A 22,322-nucleotide genomic window follows, 5' to 3' on the forward strand; every position below is an offset into this window, starting at 1 on the left:
ACTGTGTTGTAATGCAAAGAAGGCTCAAAAACTCATTGCTAAACCAAATTTTAAAGGAAGAACCATTTTTGAAGAGAATTTAGTTGCTATTCATATGAACAAAACCAAAGTCCTCTTTGATAAACCTATTTATGTTGGAATGAGTATTTTAGATTTATCTAAATATCTAATGTATGACTTTCATTATGATGTTATGAAACCAAAATATAATGAAAATATTACATTATTATATCAAGATACAGACAGCTATATTTATGATATCAGGACTTCAGATTTTTATAATGACATGAAAGGTATGATTAATTATTTTGATACATCAGATTATAAAGAAAATAATATATATGGCCTTGAAAGAATAAATAAGAAGGTATTGGGTAAAATGAAAGATGAAAACTCTGGTAAAATAATGACTGAGTTTATTGGACTAAGAGCAAAAATGTATGCCTTAAAAGTATCAGAAAAAGTAATTAAAAAATCTAAAGGTGTGAAAAAATGCGTGGTTAAAAATAGAATCTCCTTCGAAGATTATAAAGAATGCTTATTTAATAAAAGCGATCATTTTCGAACAATGAATTTAATTAGAAGTACTAAACATAACATATTTTCGGTTCAAGTAAATAAAAAATCTCTATCAGCATCAGATGATAAGAGATACATATTAGAAGATGGAATTCACACAAGAGCATTAGGACATTATGAAAATGTTTCTTAATAAATGGAAGAATTCAATAGTCTCAGAAGCGACAGCCCGATATTCAAATTGAAAGATTTAAAGCCGGGGAAATATAAACTGATATCATTGAGAAAAATAAAAACAAAGTATGGTGATAGTGTAGTTGTGAAAATAACTGTGGAACTAAATGAAGTGAAAGAATATTTTCTAAAAAAGAAACATGGAGAACTTTCGGACAAAGCAATTCAAGAAATAAATGAAGGTGGTTATGTATTTTATTACGAAGGATTAATTGATGGAAAATACATATATACTTTAATATAAAAACAATTAAATCAACAAGTAGACTCGTGCGCCAGGCACAATCTATTAGGAAAATGAACTTTTTCTATAAAAAAGTGTTTTTATCATTTTATATATATATTTAATTAAAATATTATAATGCAGTATATAAAAATTTACTTTTTTAATCACTTTTCTTTGAATTATACAATTTTATTAAACGTGCGCGATCGTGCGCCAAGGTGTGCGTGAGGAAGTGCTAGGACCAAAATAGAAGAAAAAGATGTTTTTATAATTTTATATATATTTAATAAAAAATTAAGTTTTTCAATCCTTTTTAATCAATTTTCTTTGAATTATACGATTTTATTAAACGTGCGCGAGAAAGTGTGAGAAAGTGGCCCAGGACCCGCATATATATACTACTTTTAATTGTTACGTAATTAACATATTACTCCCGCAATAACTAGCTTTTAATTTTTAGAAAATTCTAAAAATTGGTGAGATTAAATGAACAAAAAACTTATTTCTCCAAAAAATATTGAAACAGCTTGATTTTTTTTAAACTTAATTTAAGTAAAGTTTAGACCAAATCCTATTTTTTTTCAGCAATATTTTTTAATAATTTAATTTTCCAAAATTTATAAATATTTTAAGTTTGATTATAATCAAATAAAAAAAAAGTTCAATTTTCGCGTTCTATCAAACCTAATAGCAAATAGAAACCATAGAAATCTTTCTAATTTGTAATTATTATTTTCTATCAAATAATTTAAACATCGAAAATATTCTTTTATTTTCAATTTTTATTTATTTCATTTACTATTTATTTTTATTACTACCTAATTCCATATTTCTTCCCCGTTCTAAGAGTTTTTGAAATATGTGTAGTGCTGCCATCTGTTGTCAGGGAAAAGAGACTAAGCAGTCAGTAATAGAAAAGAATAATTTTATATTTAACTATCATCCAAGCTACTTTTTTAAAGTTAAAATCGTAAAATAAATCAAAGAAATGTGTTTGCTAGTACTTAGTACAATAAAAGAGTTATGAAAGTTTAGACACAAAAGTTTTAAAATAAATAATTCAACAAAGACACTTACCTTATAACAAATTTATAAACACAATTGGCGAAAAACAATTTAAAACTGATCATCTTACACTGTCCAATTCAATCATAAAAATTCAAAAGTTATGCAGTAACCGTAACTACAGACATTACTCAGATATTGCGGACATTACCATATAAGAATAGACTTTTTGCTGTTAGTTAACTAAAGCCATTTGAATTCAGAGACTGAGTACTTAAAGCATGTTAATTAAACAAATGGATTTAAATTATTAATACATATTAATAATAACTGAAATTAGAATAAAGTTGTTTCTTAATATTAAGATAAAAGAAATAAAAAATCCAGAGCGATAACTCCCAGCCTCACCTCTGAGTGTAGCCAATGGAGTACAAATGACTATACTAGATTATATTTGATTATATATTTGACTAATTTATATTCTTTGCTAATCGTGCCCATAGTCGTATTTACCCCAAATAGAAAATTCACGTAAACTCTGTATCTTTTATTAAATGGAAGTAGATGGCAAAAATAAATAAAAGCAATGTACTAGTAGTCGCTACTTCCTCCGAAGTTTGTAGTGCAGTGCGCTAATTTTTAAAAGTAGTTATGTCGTGAGATAAAAAAAAAAAAAAAAAAAAAAAAAACTGTACAGCGATTCCTAGCAACTGCTTTTAACTTTAGTTAAATAAAGAAACAAAGTTCAAACGCAAAAAAAATTTCGAATCTGATTGGTGCAAATCTTGCGCGGGTCCATCAACGAACGCAGTAAGAATGCCTCTGGGGCGGAACGTTAACATCTACGCCTGATGCTCGGAAAAATCGGTGCGAAATCGATCGAGTTGTTTTTGGTCGAATCCAATTCTAAACAAGTGACTTTTTTAAAATTCGATTTCACGGGAATTATAAATTACGTTTTTGTGTCTGATTTCGCAACTCAAAATAAGGTCTGCATTAATTAATTCGATTATTTGCGGAAGTCCTAGAACGTGAAGATCCGATCATTAGATCAAAAGATATTCAGGGAGGTCCGTTTTTTGTTTTTCGCACTGTACTTTATTTCTTGGAGGATATAAAAAAGCACTGATCACTTAAATCACAAATATTTGATAATTTCCCAGCATTTCATAAATCATTGTCGAGAAAAGTATACAGTTCGAAAGTTAAAAGAACAAATTCGCAAAAGTGCTTTAGAATAAAAAAAAATATTTCATGTAAACATGAATTAAAACCTTTGAATATCTCCTCATATTTAACCAAACCAATTTTTTTATTCAAAATCATTTTGAATATTAGTGAAATTTAAGTTCTCCTGCTAAATTTGTCTTCTAAAAGTAGCGAAGTAGTTAGTAGACGCTGCATTTAATTTTAAAAAAAATACAGTACAGAACCCGTCATGCGGAAATCAGAAAACCGGAAAACCAAAAAACCGGAATGAAATTCCATTTTCCCGTCATTTTCAAAAAAAAAATTTTTTTTTCCTCATAAGATTTCTGGATTTTTCTTTTTATTTTGAAAGAAGGACCTTACCATCATTTTGGAAATAATCATTAGTGTATTACTTCTTTTTAAGATTATTTCCAATTTTTTTTTTTTTTTTAGTTGGGTTTAACAATAAAAAAACGGCTTTTTGTAGCGATTCAGAAAACCGGAAAAATCAGTTATCCGGAATAGCGATGGTCCCGATCGTTCCGGATAATCGGTTCCCTACTGTAGTAGTAGATAATTACAACTGTAATAAAGTAGTTGTCAGGGTGCATAGTCAAATCTTTCAACAAAAAATAAGCACCTTTTAAGTACTTTTTAATCACTCAAAAATATTTTTAACCACTATATACATTAACAAAATGCAAAATAATTTTCTAAGACTTTAAATGATCGTGAAAAAATAACTAGTTTCTGACAAAGAACTCTTTTCTTGATTATATTAGTCATTATAAAATTATCGAGAGATTTTTTCGGTTCGATATCGGAGGGTGGAAAATAAAGTCTGGAATTGAGAACATCTTGAAAAATGCAGCATAGTTGTTGTACATGAGAGTGCAATAATCTCACCGAACCCAGATCAGCAGGCGTACATAGGGACTCGCAAGTATTTTACCAAACATGTAAAATGTTTGGTGTTTTCATACGCTATGGACCGATGGTGCGCCGAAATGGATTGTGGTGGAATGAATGGTGAAAACGTTGAATAGAACAATGATATAAAATAGGTGAAAAAATCTCATCTTCGAAAAGGGAAAATAAAGCACTTTTTAAAAACACCCCATGAAAAAAGCACCTTTAAGGGCTTTTAAATAACGAAAATCGAAAATAAGCAACTTTAAGCACTTTTTAGAAACGTTACGCACCATGAGTTGTTGTTAATTACATTTGTAATGAAGTAGTTGTAGTTATCTACAAAGAAAATGTAGTTTTTCCAACCACTGCTCTTAACCTAAGATGATTGGGTTTTAACTTTTAGGGAATGTGTACGTAGAAGAGTAAAAAAAAAAAGTTTCAGGGAGTGTACGAGAGAGAATTGATTGGTAATAAAAAAGTTAATTTGAAAAAAGTTAGAAAGATTTTAGAGGAGATGAAAAGATTTAAATCGGTATAATTAAGAACGACATTAAAATGAATAATGAATGACGGTCTTAAAATGTATGGTAACTAAAAATTTTCATTTTTCAATTTGCATGCGTATTATCTTTTTAAAAATTATATTTTCTTAAGTGTTCAGTAACTGTTTTTAATACCTTCACTAATATATTGTCTACTTTAAATTTTAAAATAAAAAGTAAATTTGATTATGATTTTATGTGGTTTTTAATTTAATCACTAATCACGGCGGCTACGCAACAGCATCAGTGATAGCTGGACAGTAAATTCTTTAACGTGAGTAAATAGAGAGATTTTGCACTTTCATGGAACATTTCAGCCTTTAACACACGTAGATTCTGCACAATCCTATATATCGTCCATTAACGTGAATTAGCCAGCCCGTACTACAGTAATCAAAACTAAAATTTTGCTTAAGCTTTTACACACTTATTGTAATTGTTGATTATAAAATAGGCGTAATTATTGAATTACCTGTTGGATAGTTTTGGCGACAAAGATTCTAAGTTGGCGATCGCTCTGTCTCTTTCATTTTTCATTTCACTGTACTGACGCAGGGCCGACTCTCTTTGTTGAACAGCAGCCGCATTCTCACGCAAAACAGAGTCTCTTTCTTTCAACGCCAACTGTAAGCCAAGTTTGAGATTATTTGTGCTGCTCGATCCCTCAAGTTCTGAACCTATAAAAGAAAAAAAATTACATTTATCAAAAATCAGGGTTTCAACCTAGAAATATATCGAATGTCTCTTACAAATACGCAGATTACATCAAGTGCAACTGGTTTCACTATTAAAGTTCAGGGGTCTATCCAGGCTGAATTTACTACCGTTTAGCGGTACCTTCACAAATTTAACTTTAGGAAAAACGGTAGTTTCACAAATTCAATTTTAGGAAAAACGGTAGTTTCACAAAATACTTTTTCTTAAAATTTCATTTTTGTATCCCCTAAGAAACGATAAATCCATATTTTTGCGTTGATTTATTAATATAATTTTTAATTTTTCACAAATTACGTCTAAATTTTCACAAAATAGGTACCTGTCAGAAAAACATAGACAGACCCCTGAAGTTTCCATACACATGAAAAATTTGGGGCAATATATATAAGGCACGTTTTCAATTTGTTCAGGAGAGCGTTTCTAGCGACAAGCACCCCTCCATCTACAGCAGTGTTTCTTAACCTTTTTGATATAATGGACCACTTTTAAAATTTAAGAAGTCACGGACCACCCTCCTGTGAAAAAAATAATTGCAAAAAACCTCAATAATTAGAAAATATTTAATTAAATTATTTTAATAGTATATAAAATTTTTAAAATTAAAATTTTAATGTGAAGGTTGCTGCTGCTTTTCCTTAATTAATAAATTGATTTGGGGGATGGTTTTCGACAAAGCAATATCATGTTCAATATTCAATCGATTTCGATGTTATGTTTTTATTGTCACAAGTGTGGAAAATCCCGCTTCGCAAAGATACACTGTAGCAAACGGAATTATAGCTGCCATAGCTCGCTTTACAAGCAATGCAATGGGTAGGCTTCCAAACGTTTTAAAAATTAGGAGCAGTCAGCAGACCCCTAAAATATAACTCATGAACCCCTTAGGGGTTCATGAACCACAGGTTAAGAAACCCTGATCTAGAGGCAATAGGAAGTTTTTGTGGAGTGATGATTCAGTGATTAGTATTCGAGTGATCATTCAGAATAATGTTTATTTTTTTTCTTCCTTTTATCGCAAATTTTGACTTTCTCTTGTCAGCAAAATTAAGCAAATTAAAAAAAAAAAAAAAAAAACTCATGCAAACGTAAGTAAGTTGGTAACTTTTGTTTATGCTTTTACTTTTACTGTAGTCATCCACTTTTAAGAATATTAGGACGAAACACAAATGAAAAATGTAATTTTTAACTAAGCAAAATTTACGTTTTAATTCATTTCATAAAATTTTGAAACTATTTGGAAAAAAATTTTGTCCAACTTTTTCTTTTTCTAAAATTTAACTTTGATTTCAAATTTGAAGTTTTCCGAGAAGTGCAATTATTTTTATGATCCAAATTTTTTTTAAATAAACCCATTTTAGGGTCATTTTACGTAAGCACTGCTCATATTCCTCGCCTCATAGAAAAAAAATTCAGAAAATATTTCGCACATTGAGGTGCTTACGCAGTATTCTAACGGAGCCTTTAGCAAAAATTCCAGTAACCTGAAAAGTACCTACATGGGAACAATAAGAAATGTCAATAATAGTATGGTGATTTTTTTTATGCTTCTCCTATACGAATTAGTATTATTTTTCCAATAATTTTGCTTTTTAATACAAAGCTTACTTTTTCACTTCAATTACTGTTGATTTTACGTAATTTATTTTTATAGATTCTCGTTTCAAAAGCATAACTATAAATAAAATAAACACGCTGCTTCAAATAATTTTAGAAATACTAACGGGATACTTGCAAGTTACGTAGTGTGGATATCTCGATCCTGATTGGTTCTTGAAACGTTGCATTTGTTTACATTAGCAACTGTACTTTCCATTCAAGTAAGAGTGAGCCAAGCCCGACAAGTAGCACTTCTCTTACGTGCCACATTCTACATTCTTTCACAAAGATTTCAATTCTTGCACTATGTATTTCTTACTTAACACAAAGACAGGCACAAAGCCATGAAGAACATAAACTAATTATGTATCGAAGTTTCCAGGTACACAAAACAGAATATAAATCACTGTTACAATAAAATACATAAACAAAGTATAAATATAAGTTAAGTAAAATACGTAGACGCGAAAGAATTATATTTCAATAAATTCGATGAGTGATACGGCGCTGTATTCAATTAACTTCGCATTAATTAACATTCTAACTTATGTGGAGACACTTAACCCAACTTTAACACGCCATTTTGCTTTTAAACTATCGGCTGGCGCTGACGTCATAGGTCACATGTGTGGGTATTCGTGATCTTCTTCTTGAAGTGGAAGTACCTTGAAAGTCAAGTCTTGAAGCGCAAGTAAAAGAAGTGCAATTAAGAGACGCAATCCGCCAATACTATGATGTCCAGGCTGATCATAGCGTTTTTCTGACGTAACGAATAAATTATGTAACGAAGAAAGAAAATATTAAAGAATGTGAGAAAACCTTTTTTTTTTTAACGAAAGCTTTAAACTAGCAAATATCACTGATCAAATCTTTATAACATTTGAAAGAAAAAAAAATCGTCTGTGGCAGTCTTATTTTTATCAATGACGAGTTCTAAGCCAATGAAAAAATTCCATTTTTCGTACGGCTCTACTTAACGAACTAATTGAAACTTTCGAACGAATTTTAGGATCGGAAACTAAATTTGCCTCTCGCAACCGCTGTCCCAATTTCAAGACGATAGCATAAATGGTTCTAGTGTTATACGAGAGACAGATGAACTCATATTATTATACATAAAGGGCAAAATTAACGGTCGCCAACTGCCACATTGCTACTAAATTGCAATTAAAAAATTGTTTGACAATCGCCACTCGATTGCCACTTTCCTCGCCAAAAGTGAGCCACATATGCATTCTATTATATATTTTTTTTAATAAATATGGAATTATTACGAATATATAATTCTGAAAATAACTTTATTTGCAGCTTGTTTCTTGAAATTTTTCCTTATTTCAAAAAATTAACCTTATGTACCTTACCACATTTTCAGAAAAACTTCAAAAGAAATGCCTTGTATTCATAAAATTTTTATTTCAAAAATATTTAAAATTTTGAAATTTTTTAAAAGTGGCCACATATGTTTTAAAAAGTGGCTACTGTTAAAAAAACAACAACTTGTCACTAGTCAGTTTCAAAATTTCCTAATTTTGTCCGTTTACAATTTTAATTGAATTTTTACAATTTAATAATGTTATGATTAAAATTGAATATTGATGTTTTTTTAATTCTATTTTTACTATTTTAATATTTTTGTTGGTAGTCGTATTTTTCATCGTATTTTTAATAATATTATAGATATTGATGTCAGGGAATCTGGATTACTTCGTAAACTGAGATAATGTAATAAATGTTTTTATATAGTCGTATTTTTAATAATATATAAATAAGAGAACAACAAAAACTTGACCTAGTAAAGAATTGATTAAGAGAAGAAAATTAAACAAAAACAAAAAAAAAAAGAATAACGGGTATTAAAAGATTGGAGAAGAAATATAGCTGAAAGAGAAAGAGGTACAACAAAACGGCTATTGTCTTTCAAATCTCGTATATCAAACGTTGAGCAAAGGGCAAAAAAAGGGGAAAAGGGCAATTGGCAATAACGAGCGAACTCCCCCCCCCCCTCTTCCTTTTAGTCCGATTACAGGCTATAAAATAGAATCTGAAGGAGAGAGAGAGAAAAAAATCGTTCCATTTGATATGAGGCGTGCTGTTCTTTCATAAATTAACTCTTAAAACAATATTTATTATAATCGCATCGGAGGTCAAAATCAGAAAGCTAGAACAGCTTGATCTTTTCAAACGCTTGACCTTTTTTCGTCTTCCTTTTTACGAGAATAGCGGAATGGATTTAAGAAAATTAAATTACTCGTTCGAAATGTCTTATTAAACTAACATACTGTATTTATTATTAACAAAAGTTAGATAAGTTTTCATACTGTTTTAATATTTATTAATACAACCAAATTATTATTGTCATCAGTTTTTATTAATGAAAAATCGTTATCTTAATTATTGTTATTATAGAATTTTTTATAATTTTTCTTACTATTTATTATAATAACTTTACAACTTTTAATATTATAATCATATGAGCGGTATTACTATTTATAATCGCATCTTTATAACTACATTTTATTACTTTAAAATTTTTATCGGTGATTGTAACGCTAAATAATTTTTGACTATTTATAATTAATGTGTCAAATTTACGAGCAATCAAATTATTAATATTACTTTAAATACCACTGCGTCCACAACTGCGCTATTTTTCTCTTTTGTACTCGATATAAAAAAGAAAAAACTGGTCGTTGCCACGTGTTTGTTAAATGGAGAGTGAACTATTTAAAACATTGAAAAAGAAGAATCGCAAGAAAATGAGGAAAAAAGAAAAATAAGTAGCTGTCGCAAAACTCAAAATATTTAAAAGATTAACTTTCGACTTACTTAAAATAGTTCATTTTTAATTTTGAATCCGTAATTCTTTTATTTTTCACAGTTGCAGGTATAGATTTTGTAAAAAGTTTTTAGATTTGTCATCGGAAATTCTCGATTTAAAACCAAAAAATAAAAACAATGGTCTAGACCGGATTTTTCCAGTTTTATTTCCCGGAAAAAAAGCTATCCCCCCAAAAAAAATTTGGTTGCAAGATGTGAATTCATATTCAGCATCCTAAAAAAATATATTTACCAAACAATTGCACCACTGAAACTCATCAGATAAAAATCTCTATTGCTAGGCCTATTTTTTTCTTTTCTTAAAGTCTAACTATGTCATAATTCAGTCTATGATGTGATAAGTTCATGAGAGCGAATATTTATGACTTTTAATTAAAAATGAATTAATGCACATTCAAAGTGTGTTTAAAATGTTTCGCATTCAAAGTATTCAAGAACATTCAAAGTGTTTCGCTGACATGAATAATGCGTATAGTTCCAAAAACAGAAACACGGGAATACGAATTTGTTGCACAAAAATTCGAACTTCTAAGAGAACTACTTCAAAAAGAACGAAAATAAAAAAAGAACATCTAAAATATTCGAAAAATAACGAAAATTAAAAAGATAAAATTCTAATGTATTCATTATAGGAAAACAATCGCTTCGGTATATGAAGTAATGTTTTGTTGTATGTTATTTAACGTTCCGATTAAAAATTTCGTTTTACGAAGAAATTCATTGAAATGAAACTATGTTGTAGAGATACTATAATATTTAGCTAGTAAATAAAAAGCAAATGATATACTATTGCAATCACTATTTGCGACAATACTACGTCAATACTCTTAAAAAAATGTCAAAGATTTTGGGCACAGTGAATCATTGTTCGTATTGAAATTATTGCTGGGTCCACTAACTCTAACGGTCTCCAACTGAATATTATTATTAAAAATCAAGAAACAATTTAAAAATTTTAATGACCATTATTGTTATGTGAATCCGTCCCATGTGCTTACATAATTTCGATGCGATTCAAGCAATTAAACATTGGTTGATAATACTGCAGTAGGTTGGTTTTTTACCAAAATGTGGGGGGACTGCTCTAATAACTGTAACCAATTAAAACCGTCCAACAAAAGGTTGTTGCCGACGACTATGGTGAAAACTGTTTTTGCTGACAAAAATTGGTATAATCTAATTTTCATTAATATACATAAAAACTAAACACTATTTTTAATTATATGCTTACTTGATAGTAAGTATATCAAGCTAATTTATAAGTTTAATAATTTAAACTTATAAACTACTACTACTATATTATGGCTACTTAATTGAATACTATTAGTTACATACTGATTCGTATAATTGAATTTTCAAATTTTTTAATTATATAAAAGAATTTAAAAAATAATAATTAAAAATAATAAAAACATTTGGTAGTAAGTTAACAATTTAAAATATGACAGTACTAGAAAATACAAAAATCCTCTAAATTAAACTAAATCTTAAAATTCAATTTTAATTTTTATATTTTGAATACTTTAAAGATACGAAAAATTCACAAATGCAACATTAAAATACAGTTTTTTTTTATCAACGTACAATCTATTATGTAACAATTTATAATCAGCAATTATCAGTTAATAAGCTTCTGCCTTTTATAACCAGTCTTAGCTAATGCCCTGCATTTTTTTTTTTTCCCCAATCTGAATTATTTGAATTAAAAAACTTATAATTTAAAATAATAGGTATTTTCTTCAAATGGAAGCAATTCTTTCCTTTCACTCAGTATAAGTCATTTTCATAAATCAATTAAACTTACAACAATTATAATTTTATAACATTTATTACAAAAAATGTACCAACGAGATAATCATTTTCCTACACATTTTAATTCATTTCTAGCTTTATCTACATATCAATATTAACACGAAGTAATAATTAAAAGAGAATTCTAGTCGCGTTCTTCTTTGAAAGTTTTCTTTAATTGACAGAACTGAAAACACTGAAAAATGTAGTGATGTTACAATTCCAATGAGTATTTTAGTAAACAGAACACAATGCAATGAGATTTTCTTTCCTCTCTTTACTAATCGTTCTTATAATATTCAATAGATGGCAGCACTAAATTTTTATTTACTTCTTAATCGGATACGTTTTATGACTAATAAGAAAGGAAGAAAAAAGAATTCACACAGGTAGCCGGCCACGTTTTTTGGCAGGGTGGTTTCAGGCAATTCTAAGAAAACTAGTTTTTTTACACACCTCCCGTGTTTCCTGTTCATTGTATGCCGACGTAAGTCTACCTGTTCGGCGGCATTCTCCTCACCCCCTCTCCGAACAATTTGCCGTTAGAAAATAGAATATAAACAGAGGTGGGCGAACACACAGTAAGAATAAATAAAAAATAAAGAAAACAGAAATTGGTGGAAAATGACAACAAATAAAAATAATTTTCTCTCGTTTTCTTTATTTCTTCTTACACATTTCGAAACTGGGCCATCGCATAGCATTTGTAGTAAATAGTAAGGTCAGTTTCAATTCTATCACATGGCAATGTCTTGAGTAAGAATTTAAAAAAATTATTACACAAACTTGTTAATTGAGTTTCTGCAAGGGAATCAAGTGGGGGCAATTGCAACCTCCTGCAAATCAAATAGATTAAAAATTATGTTTTTCTTTTAAAATTTATAATTTTTTTACTTTAAATAATAACCAATAAAGTTTTTGCCTGTCATATTAAATCCACTCTGATTCACAAACTGAGAGAAAAGTTGCAACTTTAAATGAAATATGCTATAATAACCAAGTATTTCTTTTCAGCTAAATAGAAGAAAAAATTAATTATTTAATACAAAATAAATTTTAAAAAAATGCACAACACTAGATGTCCCAGTTCTAAATTTGCTCAAGAATGTTTAATTTAAAAAAAAGTTATAAAAGAATATTTAATATTTTTTTTATTTTAAAAATTTAAATGCTGTCATACACGCTTTTTTTTTAAATCAAAAATTGAATTAAAATTAAATTGCACTAAATTACTGTAAATGTTCATGAAAACTGATTCGCACATGTAAAAATATATTTGTTGAAAATAGAAAAAAATTAATGAATAAATAGATGGAAATACAAGATTTTTGAAAAATGTTGGTGTTTATGCGTTTCAGGGGGTTATAAAAATATCCTTAAGCTATTATTTAAGCCAGTGATTCTTAATTGTGGTAGGATGGGTAATTGCATTAAGCTAAGCACAGGTGGCGCTACAGGTTTAAAATTCATCGTAAGATCTTTTGATTACTGCTTACGATTTATTTTTACGCCTAAGCTTGATAAAGCGCACCATCTAATATCATTATACTTGCTGTGTTAATAATATAACACGTTCTTTCATTTTACAATTTGCTTAATTAATTTAATTTTAACTGAAAACGAATTTGGATCATTCCACAAGCATGCTACAAGCTATAATGCTGCCCAAAAAATATCTAACGGTGATATTTTACAAAAATAAGGGATTATCACTCAAAACATGACAAACCTTACGTTTGTTTTCTAAATTTTATTTAACGGTCACGAACTTTTAGAACTAATAAATTAGAGAAAATTAGACGAATGGTAAAATAACACGTAAATTTATTTTATAACCGTCGTTGAACAGCCGACCCAATTTTGAGTTTACCACTATCAATGTTCAACTCCGTAGCCTTGTAATTTTGAACCTGTTCTAGAAAACAAGGGAACAGTAAGATGAAATAAAGGGAGAAATGTGCCTTCGCGGAGGACTTAATGATGGAACTTAACAGAATTTGCGTTACATGGAGAGGAAAATCCTGAAAACCTCTCACGGTTAACCTGACAGCAAGGCGACTAACCCATAATCCGTCTACCACTAAGGATCTGCGCGAGACGGATGCGGAATTCGAACCCGGTCACATCGTTAGGAGCCACCGCGGCTCACGCGTAAATTTAAACAGAACACACCATCATAAAACTTACTAAAATATAAAGCCTGTTCACACATTATTTTGTCAACATAATATAAACGGAGAGATGAGCCGCAAGGTTTTTTCGAATTTAGGAAGCTTTTTAATTGTTTACATTCAGTCACCGGTCCATAGATACCATGGCGATAAGTTTTTTTTTTTTTTTTAATATTGCTCACCTAAATTAATGAGTACCTAAATGTCTTCCCTAGTTGTACCCCTTCAGATAATATCTGCAGGCATCCTACTATCTAAGCTCTGGTATTTGAAACAAATTTACTTTGAAAAAGAATTCTACCAGAAAAGAGTCTTTCCAGCTATAACAAAGCTCGAAGGGGGGAAAAACACTAAAATAGAACTGAAAGCCAATACGAAATTCGTATGTCTAATCTAAACGATAAAAAAAAAAACTGAAAACAAATAGGAAAAGCACAAACTAAACCACACCTAAAAACTAAATATCACTCATATCTTTTTCCTGGTAGACATTTCACCCCTCTCACACCTACAATCCCTCCCACCCCCCGAAAAAATGAGGAATTCGGGGGAAACGAAAAAAAAACCAAAGACAGCTGGTTCTAATGGAAGCGAGAGAACTCCAGTCATGACTGGTTCACGAAATGTCGTGACGTCATTTAAGGCACGTGACTTAGAGGCGAATGTAAAGGGGACAAAAGAAAAAAGAAAGACAAAGAAAGGTTAAGATGTAATTTTTTAACCTTTCTCAAAGCGTCAACACTTTATGTACTCTCAGTGTTCGTTATTTGCCGCGTCTAGAAACTATAAATCTTTATTAATTTAAATCTTAACTGTGTCATCTTACAAAAAAAGAAAAATCCAATAATTTTTATTGCAACTGAAAAACGAAATATTATCATTATAAAAGTGAAATAATAATCAAAGCAGCGAATAGAAGGGAGAAAAAAATTATTTTAAAGCAATAACTTATATATAAGATAAAATTCCAGTCCCACAATCAAATCTATTTTATTGAATATTAAAATTGGTTATTGTTCGAATAATATTAAGCCTAAATTATTCCCATACTCAAAAAAGGTAGTAACAAATGAAATTATCAATCGAAATACCAATTTATGAAGAAAGATGATGACCTCATGTCAATCCGCCGTCTTTAAACAATACATCCACAATCTGTAAACTAGATTTTACAAACTTATTTTTTTTAAAGAAAAAAGAAACACACGAAAGTCAACAACCTTCCAGAGCAATAAGCTACATCAATTCAATGGACAAAAAATGAAAAAAATAAATAAATATTACTTTAGAAAAAATTAACTTACATTAAAAATTAAGAAATAACAATGACATTTCTAATAAGTAATTGTATCTATTTTCCATTCTTTTAGAAACAATGTCATAGACCAGTCAATGAAACTCAATCAAACAATATATTTTTTGAAGTGAAAAAATTTTTTTATTTAAACAATGACCCTAAAACTTAAAAAACGAAATACCGAATTAAATAAAAAGGTACTTATCCATTTTCTGGCGCAAATAAATTCAGCTCTTTTATTTGCTTAGATATTGATATTTATGTATTTATACTCCTCATTTTTTATTTATATTATTTTCTTATTTCTTTTATTTTTATTTAATTAAAGGAAAACGCAGTTGAATATACTGTTTTTCATCGCCGATTTTATCTCATGCGCTGGTGAAATATATGTACCGAAAAAACAATGTTTGAATTCAAATATTTTTTAATAAAATTGTTTTGCTTAGGTAGAAAATTATCCCGGCATGATTCATTAAAAAATTAAATGTATTAAAATAATGGAAAAAGAATTAAAGTATCGGAATTATGAACATGGAATAGGAAACAGAAAAAGCAAAATATTGCTAAGTACCCACCTATTAATAGAGGGTAAAAAGTATCAGTATCGGACGCACCGGATTACGGTGAACTGGAAAAATAACAAACGCTTCTTCATTCAGATAATCAGATACCAACCATAATACAGTGAAACCTCGCTATAGTGAACCTTCAAGGGAACGAAATTTCGGTTCACTATATCCGTACTGCAAACAATTTTAACTAATTTTTCCGAACTGCTCCCTTTCATTACACATTTAAATAAATGACCAATAAAAAGAAATACAAAAATGATTAAAAAACAAAATATGTAGTAATAAAAAATGTGTTAACTTTTATTTTTTATTATCCTTTGTCTTGCGTACAAAGGATAGGCTTAGGGATGGGAAACTGAGTTAGAAGAAACAAACAAGAAAAAAATTTTATGGCTACGTAGATTGTTTAAAAAATCGCTATATGTATTTTATGTAAAAATTTCCAAATTACCAAAAACTGAAGCAAAAAAATCAGTCGAAGACAGAAAAAAGTTCAAAATATCCAATTTCCTCTCTTCTGCTAGTTCACTATATCCACAAAAACTAATATTATATGTGTATAGCAAGGGAGCGAACATTTCGTTCACGATATCCGGAAGTTCACTATGAACCATGTTCACAATAACGGGGTTTGACTGTATTTATAAAATTAAACCTTATAAAATTTAGTAAATTAATGTATTTAAATAGTTATAATATTTAAAAAAAAGGAATGCCAAGTAGATTAGATTCTTTTCCCAATGAACTAATTCAATAAATAATTAATCAATAAATAATTTCAGATCTATACATATTTTATGAACTCAAACAATGCAATGATGGAGTATCTTTCAAATACTAAAAAATTAGATTACGAACTCTTCAACTTTAAAGAGATTTTTTTTTTTAAAAAAAAAGCTTTAAAAATAAAATCTTCGGTTGATAATTGGTAATTAGTTGAATAATTATTGTATTATAACAAGTTAAATAAACTTTAAAAAATAATATAAAAGCTATAATGAAAAGTCAAGAAATATTCAACCGATTCACTTGAAATTTGTGTATTTGTTAAGTACCCTCCTGTTAATTATCAACCAAATTACCAATTATCAACCAAAGATTTTTTTTAAATCTTTAAAGTTGAAGAGGTTAAGTCAAATTAATGGGAGAAATAAAAAAATAATAATAATAAAAAAAAAGAAGGAAAAAAAAAGAAAGAAAAAAACTTCTCTTAAATACAAGTATGTTTATCGAACAAAGTACTAAAAAAATTTAACCATAGAGAAGAAAATAGGTAACAGAAAGAAAAAAAAACCGGAAAAAAAGCACCCCTCTCGCAATTATGCAAATGTAACGTCCAATTGGATTCAGTCCGTTTAAGGTAAATTTAAACTACTAATTAAACAACTACTCGATCGTAATTAGATATTTTTAAGAGAATTAAGATACAAATGCAATTATATAACGCATAATAGTATATAATAAATAGTTTATTAATGAAAAGTAGTTTCCCAGGGAGTACATCTTTTAATAAGTAAAAAAATCTTAACAAAAATGATAAAATATTTTAATTTAGTACAATTTAAAAAATAATAACTAGTTAAAAAATATAATTAGTAAATTATTATACCACAATATAATGAGTACAATTAGTGAAAATTAGAACAATTTTAGAACTTCTAAAGAATCCTAATCGATTTGTTAAATGGAATGAAGCGAGGAATGTTCTTTTGCCTAAACTTTACTTTCATCCTTGCAAAATAATTAGAGATTATTTAATCACATTCGAATAATTATTTAATTATATTAAATTTGGGTTCATAACCCGAATCGAATCGGTTGTTACATTTATTCAATAATTAAAAAGGTGCTTTTTTCTAGTCTTTTTCTTCCAGTGCTTTTTTACTAGTGCTCTTTTTTTCGGTTAGTGCCATATATCTAATTTAAAATTTAAAGTCTCGGTATTGTAATTGTTGTTTTTCTGTTCCCCTTGATACGAACTTCAGAGAACACGCAGAATGAAATTTTACTTCCTCAACAAATTAGATTAGAAGTCAAACCAAATCTCTATCATCCTCTGTTCGAATGAAACCATTTGGTTATGAAATGTTTCTATTTTTTCATCCGGTCATGTTCTTAATAAAGAAACAGAATCGCATCAATGAATTGCATGCAACCGAAGTTACTATTCATAATTCGTAAGGCGGTGATCGAAGGAAGAAAAAAAACGTCAAATGAAATAGTGCCAAAGATAGTTTCGCCAAACTTAATCACAACAAGCTATTCGTAATGAACAATGCGATGCGATTTGCTGATAAAGGTGCTCCCTTTTTTAAATAATGGTTATTATATTGCTCCTTATTTACAGACTAACGGTTATCACTTTAAATAACGGATATTTTATAACGGTTTGGAACAATATAAAAGTAAGGGGGGAAAAAACTTGTAGTTCTGAGACAATAATATCTGAAAAATCTAAAGAATTAGAAAGAAAAAAAAGAGGGAGAGCTTTTTTATCTTTTTTTAAAATCGTGAAATTCATATTTGTTTCTCGAATTGATATCGACATTGTTTTATAATTATATTTTATAGTTTTATATCGCACTCTTGCAATGTTAATGTATCAACAGTCTTTCAGTTACTTCGATTACATTTATTATGAATTCATATTATTTTATCAAAATAAACTGGGGGGAAAAAATGAATAAAAATGAGAAAATTCTTATTTAAAATTAAGAATCTATGAATGATGCGAAAAATGACGATATTTCTATCTTAATATTATCTTAGTATTAGATAATATCGATTATACCGTACAACAAAACTAAGTTAGCATTGTTCATATATTCTATGTCAGCAAAAACAAGTGATTCGCACACACCCCTTAAGCACAATGCCCTAATTCATCTTATAGAGTTAGGCAAAACGAGCTAAATGATTCGAAACTATAGAATCAGTTCACTTTGGTGATTTGAATTACTTATTTGAATTTCGAATCATTTACTAATTCGAATCAGATGCAAGTTGGTGATTCGAATCTCCGCATAAATTCAGTGACTCGAAGCACTGATTCGAATCATCGAATCAGTCAGAATCAATCATTATATTACTGATTCGAATCATCGAATCAGTAATCAACTCTAATTTTAACACCCCCTATGTTTTGAGTAGAGCATTATATTTTTATGGTTAAAATGGAGGAAAAAAACATTGACAAAGTAGATACTTCATTTTAATACATGATTTGTGAAATGTCAATGTAATAATTTATAAGTGTGTACTGTTATAGTTTCCGTAAATTTTTAAATTTCTGTTATTCCTAGATTTTTTTCCTTTTATTACACTGCTGGATAGACAAAAATAAAAATAGAATATATAGTTCTTGTGTAACAAAAAAAAAATTCTTCGAAAAATTTTCATTTTAAAAAAGAAAAGCTTAGAGAATTAATTACAAAAAAGTCGGAATTGAGTATATTACGCCATTTAAAACATTCTTACGTGATCCAAGTTTGCTGGTAATCGAACGGTGCTTTAAAATAAGTCTGTCAGAAAAAAAAATGAAAAAACACTACATCTGCCGTTCAAGGATCGAACTCTTTTTACTTTCAGAAACATTACCTCCGAGGTTAAAAATTAAGAAAAGAAATAGATATTCTAAGAGAACGGAAATCCTGTGACGAAACAGATAAGTTTTAACTGAAACAGTCAGCATTTTTTTGTTATTTACAAATTTATATTTTACAGTAAAATAAATAAAATAAAGCGATAGTTAAAATAGATTAGACACATAACTTTATTTTGCAATCACATTACTAGAAATATTAAAACTAAATATAAAGTTAGAAATATCTTAATTATATTAAATTTTCTCTATCTACTATAAAAATATCTTAAAAACCACAGTCGCCTGTATTTTGGATGTTTAATTTTACTTTACATTCTGCTTCGTTGAGCAAAGCTATTAGACTTAGAAATTTAAAATAACGATATCTTGCAGAAAAATGTACAGGGAGTACAGTCAGAAAGAGTTACAGTGAAGTAAAAATGTATAGCATTTGATATATAATGTTATTATACATCGAGAATTATTGTCTGTTAAACTTGTAGTAAAAACACCAAAAGAGGACAGCTCTACAGACAGCAGAAATGCAATGCAGACTTGAAAATTGACAAACTGAAACAACTGTTTTTATTTAACTTAACGCGAATTTTTATTCAAAAATACAATCTGCACCCAAAGTTCCATCTGTACCAAAGACAATGGAACTCCTTGATCAAGTACTGGGAGAAATATACATTCGAGGAGGAATTTTTGATGGAACTAAACCGCATTTGCTTTATATGGAGAGGACAGTCACGAAAACTTCCCGCGGTTAACCTGCCGGCAAGGGGTCACTAGCCTACGTAATTTTAAATGCTTTTTAGTAGTATTTCCTCCATTAGAAATATAGACTACTTATCCATTATTTCAGATTTAAAAAAAATTTCACTCGCGTGATCTTCATTTTATAAGCTCGAGCTTGCGTAGATGCCAAAACTAATAAAAAAAAGATGAATAGATTAGATGTTGCTAGATATAAATCTCCACATTTACACTGAAATTTTTAAATACAGAAACACTTAGCGAAGAAAACCGCTTGATATACTAATAAGTCTCGTTAACGATTAAAATTACTTTTTTATTTTTTCATCGATTCACACTATCTGTACCCCAAAGGTTAAAAAAAAAAAAAAATAAGCACAGATGATTATTTTTCAAATCATCGTTCATTTCATTAAGATTGACTAAGACCAGGGTTGGCAAGGTTTAGGACAGAATGGATTAATCCACGGTTTAAACCCTGGTTTAAACCGTCCTGTCCAAAACCCCTTTGTCCAAAACTGTCTTAAACTGTCCAAAACCCTTTTACTCAAATTATGTCACAATTTTATCTGAACAATATTTAAGAGGTAAAATAAACATAGAACTAATAACATATTGATAATTAAATATACTAGAGAATATTTGTTTTTAAAAGTATAATGCTTTATTAATATTGTTTGACTCTTCAATTTAAACAAAGGAAGATTAATCAGTAATCAAGTTTAATTGGTCCACTCATTCAATAGTACATAACTGAAGTTTGGCCTTGCCATACAGGTTAAAATATTAGGGATTAAGTGCCTGGTTCGTCATAAACAGATTTATTTATCTATAGTACTATTCAAGAATACTTTTATTTCATTCATGTTCAATTCTGATACATCACCATCAGGGGTCTGTCCAGACATTTTGTGAAAGGTCCGTTTTTCGTGAAATAGTGAAAAAATTACTCACATTCTTTCAACCAGGGTCCGCTTTTATAAATTTGTGCAAATAGGGTCCGTTATTGCAAAAAAAAATTTTTTTCAAGGAGTTTTTAAATTGTAAAGACATACAAGATTATGCTCAACACTGTAAAATTATAATTAAAAATACTAAATTTTAAAAAATAAACAACAATTGCTGCTTTTAAATTAGAGATGCAACATACAAATCTTTGGTATTTAGCCTATACTGCTGAAAGCAGAATATTAATTTCGGACGAATAATGGAAGAATCGTCTGCCGAAGACAAAACTTAATGCGTTTACATCCATCTTTCTTGTTTTCTGCCCTGGGAAGGGTTTATTCGATTAACAAAATAATAATGAAGATAAACAAATTTGTGACGGGTCCGATTAAGAGAAAAATCATTTTGTGAAGGGTCCGTTTTTAAGTTAAAATATTTTGTGAAGGGTCCGTTTTTAAGTTAAAATATTTTGTAAAGGGTCCGTTTTTATGAAAAGATATTTTGTGAAGGGTCCGTTAACGGACCCAAATTTCTTCTAAACAGATCCCTGACCATTGTCAGAAACTGATGCTAATACATTTTTCAAAACTGTTAATACATTTTTCAGTTATTTTGTATTTTCAATTTAAACTAATATATTTATATTTAAAAAACATTTTTTTTAAATAGATGTCTTTTTTATCATCCTGTAATGCAGAAATTATAACATTTTTTTAAAAAAATATTGTGAAAAATAAAATTTAAATTTTTGAACAAATTTAGTATTTTTTTTTAAGAAAAATTATTATTTTCTAATATTGCCATATTTATCCTTATGCAAAAATATTATTTATCAGTATTAAAAGCATATTTATATTTAAAGGATTAGTTATTCACTTTTGTTGTTCAATGAATTGTGGAACTTCAAAAATTATAAACCTTTTCCTATTATATTATATTATTTTCTTTTAATAAGTTATAGTAAATTGTATAAAAAATATCAAATATTTATTGATACATGTAATTATGTGTACAATGGTTACACCTATAGAAGTTTTACCTTTTACCAAAGTTCAAGGTTTTGGACACTTTAAGACAGTTTAACCCAGTTTAGGACAGTTTAACCCAGTTTAGGACAGTTTTACCCAGTTTAAGACAGTAAAACCCACGTGTCCTGTCCAAAACCAGTTTAGGACGTCCAAAACCCCAACCCTGACTAAGACTAAATTTTTTAAAGAAAAAAACTTAAAAAACTGTGTATTTTGCTAACTAAATACTTTTTTTTTTCTTTTTAGAAAACATTGACTTTTAAGAAGAACAAGTCAATGATAAGCAGAAAAAATTACAGGGGTTGGTGAGGGGAGACATCAGGTAAGGGGGGAAAATCAATCTGGAAAAGAATTTAAGGTTCATTCTTCTCTTATCAACCCTTCATCTTT

The 22,322-nt window shown here is 28.8% G+C and overlaps 1 protein-coding gene across 2 annotated transcripts in view; it reads right to left on the minus strand.

Annotated features, from left to right (window-relative positions):
* The window catches only part of LOC107455203 (tight junction protein 1), a 383,960-nt gene that overhangs the window by 340,614 nt on the left and 21,024 nt on the right, over positions 1–22,322 (minus strand). For both annotated transcript variants that reach the window (XM_071177703.2, XM_071177697.2), the window contains exon 2: positions 5,102–5,306. In XM_071177703.2, the coding sequence (XP_071033804.2) occupies positions 5,102–5,306 (205 nt within the window). The remainder of the gene's footprint in view (positions 1–5,101; positions 5,307–22,322) is intronic.

The sequence above is a fragment of the Parasteatoda tepidariorum genome, chromosome 3 (assembly GCF_982258835.1).
Source record: "Parasteatoda tepidariorum strain Cologne lab strain chromosome 3, Ptep-v5.0, whole genome shotgun sequence".
NCBI lineage: Eukaryota > Metazoa > Arthropoda > Arachnida > Araneae > Theridiidae > Parasteatoda > Parasteatoda tepidariorum.